The sequence below is a fragment of the Aptenodytes forsteri genome, unplaced genomic scaffold (genome assembly GCF_000699145.1).
Source record: "Aptenodytes forsteri isolate BGI_AS27 unplaced genomic scaffold, ASM69914v1 Scaffold2, whole genome shotgun sequence".
In the NCBI taxonomy this organism is placed as follows: Eukaryota; Metazoa; Chordata; class Aves; order Sphenisciformes; family Spheniscidae; genus Aptenodytes; species Aptenodytes forsteri.
Window position 1 is genome coordinate 17,151,918 of NW_008795695.1, and position 7,661 is coordinate 17,159,578.

Consider the following 7,661-nt stretch of genomic DNA (forward strand, 5'->3'; position numbering starts at 1 on the left):
GAACACAGTGTGATATGATGATATGATGCTGAATGGTTGTCTAAGTAGGTTCAAGAGATTTTCTTATTTATCTAATCAGTGTATCGGTATTTTTCTGAGGTCAGAGTGTCAAAAAACTTCTTTGGTTCCAACCCAAGAAAAATCCTTTCTGTTGCCACTGCCTTAGGTCTAGTGTTAAGCGAATACTCTGCACAACTCCTAGGAGAGCAGTCAAGAATAACTTCAAGACATGCTTCCTCTTTTGAACCCTGTTACCCTTTTCATTAATCCTTGTATAGGCAGCTGGATTGATTCCACTCAGTTCCTGTCAAGAGACACAAGTGTTTAATGACTTTTCAAGGGTGGAGCTGATGTGCCTTTCAGAGCCTTTCACCCTTCCGTGTGGGATTTTACAGCGCTAACTCAAATTAATATAGACTTTAATTTTGGTCTTTTAGGACTGATATTTCTTCTGTCTAGCTTCAAATGTTTTAATATCTCTTCTGTAATTCATTGTTTGATGGATGAGGTCAGTACTAAGGAACCAAAATAACATCATTTCTCACTGGATGACAGTGATACCTACCATCAGTCATCCTCCAAGTCTGAGCGTGCCACCCAATAACTTTGAGTATACCAGAAAGCCTTCTTGGTTGTTATCAGCTCTGGGAAACACTTCTTTCCTTCACCCTGATTGTGTCAAGTGGCTTGGGCAGACAAGGTAAATTCTTAGCACTTTTTGAATTTGGATAGTGGTGCATATGCTGTGAAGCTGGGAGTATGCTTTTTAGTATGACCCAGTTTACTGAGTCATTGCACCTGACAGAGAGCGAATGTCTCTATACCTTATTTATCTCAAGTTTGTTTGTTGTAAAATGCAAATAAAAACATTTATTCATAACATTGAAAATGAACAACACAAGTGGAAATATTTCTTCAAGATATAGGTGAAGAAATGAAAGAATGTCATCAATCTACTTAAATTAAAGTTGTACCAGAAAGGTCTTTCAAAATACCTTATTTTGTTTATATTCTGGCAGCTTCTGGCAAGGAGGCAGTCAGGTTTCTGTCCTTTTGCATACCTTATGCTTCAAGTTACCCCTAACAAAGTCTGTTCAGGAGATTCCATCAAAATATTCATTCACAGAAGTTTCCTTAAAGAGTTTTCATGGGATACTTTTGGAGCACTCCTAGACAGGGTCAGAATTTTTTCCTGGTGGAGCCTGATGGCTCTTATGTCCAGTCTTCCCACTGAGATTTTCCAGGGAATCTAGGTGTCTTGAAACTAGCATACATGATGTTAGTTGCATACTTGAAAATGATGATGAGTTTTGGGGTAGGTGGATCCTAACCCCTTTTGCTAAGCGTTACAGCAATTGGAAAGAGATACTTAAGCGTTTCTACGGTAGTTTCTTGGGCAATTTGGAAAGCTATTTAGTAGCTAAATTTTAATAAAAGCCTTCAGTCCTACTGAGTTTTGTCTGTTAACTCACTGACTTATTCAGAGCAGAATTGGAGCAGCAGCCAATTGGTCAAGGCTAAGTTCATCGCCTCTGTGCACAGATACATTGATGACTGATGATTGGAAATGTAGTAATCCATAACAACCCTAGGAAAACAATACAGGTTGCCATAGAAAAGCAGTTCTAGCTGGACTCCTGTGCTTATGCGTTTTTGATGCTAGATGATTAAATTGGTGCTCAGTATGCACTTAGCATTACCACATCCTGTTAGTTTCTGCCTCTTCTAGTTTGCGTGAATCCTATCAGATTTCTTCATTGTTCCTGACTTATGGATATTCTTTTCCTACTTGTGCATTTTAGGATCACCTAGAATATTTGCATTTCTTCACAGGTTATTATTTAAGATTGTTTATAGATCATAGTACAAAAATGTCTGATATCTGCACTGCTGGCATGACTATATGTAATGATGGCAAGATATCCAGAGCCAGCCTAGGTATGAGTAGTTCATCTGTGATCTGCTATCCCTGCATGTTCATTGTGATTTGTGGAAAGTGCAAATTCCCTCCTGAAGAAGCCCAGGAGAGCGCTCTGAGAACAGAAATGTACAGTTCTCAGCTTTCTTCCCCCAACCACTACTTTCTGGTCAGCATGGTTCAAAGAAAGCATAATTCATCTTTCAAATTTTCCACTTGCTAAAACAGGTGGATGTTGTTCGCTGTTTCAAGCAACATTCCAAGTATCAGTTTTATTTTCCTCCCCTCAGAAGGTTTCCTTGGTACGTTACCACAGCAGTAAAGGAAAAGTTTGGGTATTTTACAGTACAACTAACTAATTTGTTGCAAGCTGTGTGTCTTGAGGAAAAACATCTTAACAGTGTGAAAATACTTATCTTGGAGAACTGGCATCATGTTAAATATCAACCTTAATGAGGAGGAATTTTTTTGACAGTGTTCCTCAGTAACAAAATGCAGCCAATTATGAGAACGTTCAGTTATATAGAACCCGTCTTTACTATGATGACATGTAACGTTGTTATACAGCTTTTCTGAGGATGAAAATTGTAGATTACACCTATTCCCATATATCTACCAAGTAAAAACATTGAAAGAAAGGTAGGATACCTGAAAAGATGAATGTTGTATAGTGTCCTTCTTTTATCGTTTTGGGAAAAACTGAAGTTTTAAAGGGATTTAATGGGACGGAGTCTATGACTTAATGGAAAATGGGAATTTCAGACATGGTGAGTTTTAGAACCAGACTACTAACTTGATGCTATTTTGGGTCTTTGATTAAAATATTTGTGTTTTAAAAAACATGCTAGATAATTGTATGAAACATGAAATTTCAATAATCCGAGAAGATAATGTCACTATGTAAAATACGGAGAGAAAAAATGTGCTGTTACCAGCAAAATATAATTCTGTGGGAAGAGAATTAAGTTGCCATGATCCTAATTTCAAACTATGATGTATGACTTTTAGTATACAAAGTAAATTGAATGTGGACTGCATGGTACCGGAAAAGTATGATCACTTCATTTGAATGAGAGACTAGTTATATAACAAGAAAAGCTCATCTGATTATTACTCACATTAGCCATGTTAAAAACACAGAGAACAATGTGAAACTAGATATGCTAGGATAATCTTTCTGACCTAAAAGTCAGGAAATTTTGCTGCTCCCCTGAGAAAAATGAACTTAAGAATTCTTCATTATTTTCCCCTCTTTCCAGCAACATTTTTTAAACTGTGTCATTTGAGATAAAGAATAGTCTTTCTTTACTTGGAAGTGAGCTTTTTTTGTTACTCAGTCTAATGAATTTGCCTTTTGTTACTGCAATTACTTTTCTTATTGCATTTATTATTAGTCACTTGAGAGCGGCTGGCAGGTCGTTTAACAATTGACAGAGTTTTGAAATACCTTTGCTTACACCCATAAGACTTCCAATATCAGACCTGCAGACAGATAATAGCATCATCAAGTTTTAATTCTAGTAATGTTATGTAACACTGGTCCTTTAGCTTTCACATGGAAATGGGTATTATGTGTTTTGATGCTTTGTTCTATAATAAACCCTTTATGGAGGAGCAATTCTCATGAAGAGACCAGTCTGCTCAGAGTTGTATGTGTTTTTAGCATTTAGTTGTAGGCACAGGAATTGAACATTAACTTCATAAACAGAACATTAACTTCATAAACAGAAGCTATCTAAAGCAATTAATAAACTGGATCATTAGTCCAAAGTGTACTCAGATAGAACTCAGAAGAGCTTACCCATAGGTTGAGCAAGTTGAAAAACTTGGACTGCTCTTAAAAAGAATTATCTTGCTTACCTATTAACTTCTCTGGCTTTATAATTTCAGAAGCCAAGGAGCATATCTTTCTCATGTTATGCCAGAATTTCTGCTTGAACCTGATGATTATAAGAAATGGATTAAAGTGCAAAGTGAACTGAAGGTAGGTTTGGGTTTTTTTGTGTGTTTGTTTTGTTTCATTTTTTCTTTCTTTTTTTTTTTTTTTTAAACAAAGACCACATGCTTAGTGTCAGTCCTTTGAAGACTAATGGAAGTCCTCTGTGGACCATGAGTATTCCTACTGTGGTGACTGTTTTGGATTGCATAAATCTAAGCAAGTGCGTGAGAGAGAACAGAAATTTAAACTGACACCAACATTTACACCCTCCTCCCCTAGTTTTTCTCTTCCATTCCTTCCGATACCGCCGATACCTGCGTTTAATTTCCAACAGATATGTTTTCTCAAACTAGAATTAATTTTACTGCTTTCCACTGATTTTACCATTTTTTAAAAAATATCCTGTGTTGCCTTCCTGTCCTGATTGTTGCTTTCAACTCCTGTCAATTCTGTATTGTGCTTCTTATTCCTGAGATAGCAGCAAACTGTAAATGGTTCTAATGCTGATCACTATTGCACTATAGTAGACGTTATCAGTCATTTACGCCATTGAGTCATTATTGTCGTCTTGTGAGTTTTCTATCCAAACTGCTGAACTGAATATCGAAAATAAATCCTGTTCCTTTTATCTGAAGGGTCAGACAGCTGAGTTGAAAACAGGAGATGTGAAAAACTCAGACATATTTAGCAACAAGCATCTATTCATTCTGGAGGACAGCATATTTGAGACAATGAGCAAACGAGCTTGGACAGATGTGCTACTGCAGGTATACAAGGTAAATTGTGGATACATTTACTACTTAAATTCTGAAGAACTGAGGGCAAAAAGCTTTGTTTTGAAGATCTGTGGTATATTCAAGTTTTTTTTTCCCAAACAGATCTTTAAAACTAAATGCTTTTAAGTATTTTATTTCTCTCTAACAGAGAAGAAAAAAAAAAAGAGTGAGAAGATTTTAATTTTCTTAGTTCTGAAACTTTAGCAGTGTTTATATGTTTCAATTATTTTAGAACAATCAGCATTTGTAGGGTTAAATGTTATAGAAATCTTTTCTTACAAATAAAGAAAACTCTTCCATGCTTTTTTGTTACCCTGGTTAGAAATACTTTTCACTGGAAATACTTAGTTGACACTAGATGTACCCAACCATGGTATTTATTATCTGATATTAGAATGGAATTTTTAAACAGGTAAGCATTTTTATAATACCTATTCCTTTTAAGTTATAATGAACTTGGTCAGTATGGACTTCTCAAATTTTATTAAATTTTATTTTTAATTATATTAGAGAAACATTTTGGATGTCTAAATCATGTTTTCCACTGTAAATCTGATGTGCTCACCAATGATCAGTAATGTTTGTATGCCTAAAAATAAATATTTACTTATTTCTATTCAAAGGGATGGAAAATAAATGAAAAATATAAATATTATCTGGGCTTCCCAGTACAAGAAAGACATGGACATACTGGAGGGTGACTCCAGTAAAGGGTCCCAAAGATGATTTAAGAGACTGGAGCATCTGTCATGCAGGGAGAGAGACAGAGAGCTGAGACTGTTCAGCCAGGAGAAGAGAAGGTTCAAGGGGGAGCTTATCAATGTGTGTAAATACCTGATGGGAGGGTGTGAAGAAGACAGTGCCAGAATCTTCTTGGTGGTGCCCAGTGACATGGTGAGAGGCAGTAGGCACAAACTAAAATACAGGAAATCCCATTTAAACATAAGCAACTTTTTTACTGTGAGGGTGGTTACACACTGGAACAGGTTGCCTAGAGGAGTTGTGGAGTTTCCATCCTTGGAGATAACCAAAACCCAACTGAACATGATCCTTTCAACCCACTCTAGCTGATTCTGCTTTGAGCAGGAGGTTTGGACTAGTCAGTCTTCAGAGGTGCCTTCTAACCTTAACTATTCAGTGATTATTTACTGAAAAAGCATAATAAAGAATGATAAAAATTATGTTAAAAAACATATGTAACAGAGATACAGAGTTGATCTGCAATAAAAAAATGAGAAGAATAGCTGAGAGAGTAACAGACAGCAAACAGTATGTACGCAAGGGCTGAGATAGATGACCTTAAGGATACATGGGAACATGGATGTGGAAAAATGCAATCATAGTGACCAGAAAGCAAGTAATTTCGTTATTTTTTCAATTTGCTGAATTATTCATAGCTACATGACAGACTAGCACAGAGCAGAAAAACCCCAAAATTGGTAGTATGCATGTGTGTTGTTTTGTTTTGGTTTTGATTATTTTTTTTTTCCTGATGAGATGAAACTCTGAAAAATAGGTAACTTGAAATGGCTTGATTCAATCAGGTATTGTACTGGGTTTACGTGGCAAGGTTTTGGTAACAAGGGGCTACAGGGGTGGCTTCTGTGAGAAGATGCCGGAAGTTGCCCCCATGTCTGACAGAGCCAATGCCAGCTGGCTCCAAGACGGACCCACCACTGGCCAAGGCTGAGCCCATCAGCGACGGTGGTAGCGCCTCTGTGACAACATACTTACGAAGGGGAAAAAACTGCTGCACAACAGCAGCCAGAGAGAGGAGTGAGAAATCTGTGAGAGAAACAACTCTGCAGACACCAAGGTCAGTGAAGAAGGAGGGGGAGCAAGTGCTCCAGGCGCCAGAGCAGAGATTCCCCTGCAGCTCCTGGAGGAGACCATGGTGAGGCAGGCTGTCCCCCTGCTGTCCCCCCTCCCCCTGTGGAGGACCCCACGCCGGAGCAGGTGGATGCGCCTGAAGGATGCTGTGACCTCGTGGGAAGCCTGCGCCGGAGCAGGCTCCTGGCAGGACCTGTGGCCCTGTGGAGAGAGGAGCCCACGCTGGAGCAGGTTTGCTGGCAGGACTTGTGACCCCGTGGGGGACCCACACTGGAGCAATCTGTTACTGAAGGACTGCGCCCTGTGGAAAGGACCTATGCTGGAGCAGTTCGTGAAGAACTGCAGCCCGTGGGAAGGACTTATGTTGGAGAAGTTCGCAGAGAGCTCTCTCCCATGGGAGGGACCCGATGATGGAGCAGTGGAAGAGTGTGAGGAGGAAGGAGCGGCAGAGACGTGTGATGATCTGACCGCAACCCCGGTTCTCCATCCCCCTGTGCTGCTTGGGGGGAGGAGGTAGAGAAATCAGGAGTGAAGCTGAGCCCAGGAAGAAGGGAGATTGGCAATAAATTTAATTAATTTCCCCAAGTCGAGCCTGTTTTGCCCAAGACGTTAATTGCTGAGTGATCTCCCTGTCCTTATCTCAACCAATGAACCTTTTGTTGTACTTTTCTCCCCCTGTCCAGCTGAGGAGGGAAAGTGATAGAGAGGCTTGGTGGGCACCTGGCATTTGGCCAAGGTCAACCCACTGTGGGTATATTGGGAAATATACTTTAAACATTTACACGTGTACTATCAAAAAGTGTCAGTTATTAAAAGTTATGTCTTTTGTTTTGACAAGCCACTCTCCATCATTTATCAGCAGTCCTGGTTAACGGGGGAGGTCCCGGATGACTGGAGGCTTGCCAGTGTGACGCCCATCTACAGGAAGGGCTGGAAGGAGGATCCGGGGAACCACAGGCCTGTCAGCCTGACCTCGGTGCCGGGGAAGATTATGGAGCGGTTCATCTCGAGGGCACTCACAAGGCATGAGCGGGACAACCAGGGGATCAGGCCCAGCCAGCACGGGTTCATGAGAGGCAGGTCCTGCTTGACCAACCTGATCTCCTCCTATGACCAGGTGACCTGCCTAGTGGACGAGGGAAAGGCTGTGGATGTGGTCTACCTGGACTTCAGTAAGGCCTTTGACACCGTCTCCCAC

General features: G+C 39.9%; 1 protein-coding gene across 1 annotated transcript in view; it reads left to right on the forward strand.

The window, feature by feature from the left end:
* The window catches only part of CFAP47 (cilia and flagella associated protein 47), a 382,585-nt gene that overhangs the window by 89,279 nt on the left and 285,645 nt on the right, over positions 1–7,661 (forward strand). Inside the window, 2 exon segments of the mRNA XM_019473044.1 lie at positions 3,809–3,902; positions 4,493–4,633. Of these exon segments, the coding sequence (XP_019328589.1) occupies positions 3,809–3,902; positions 4,493–4,633 (235 nt within the window).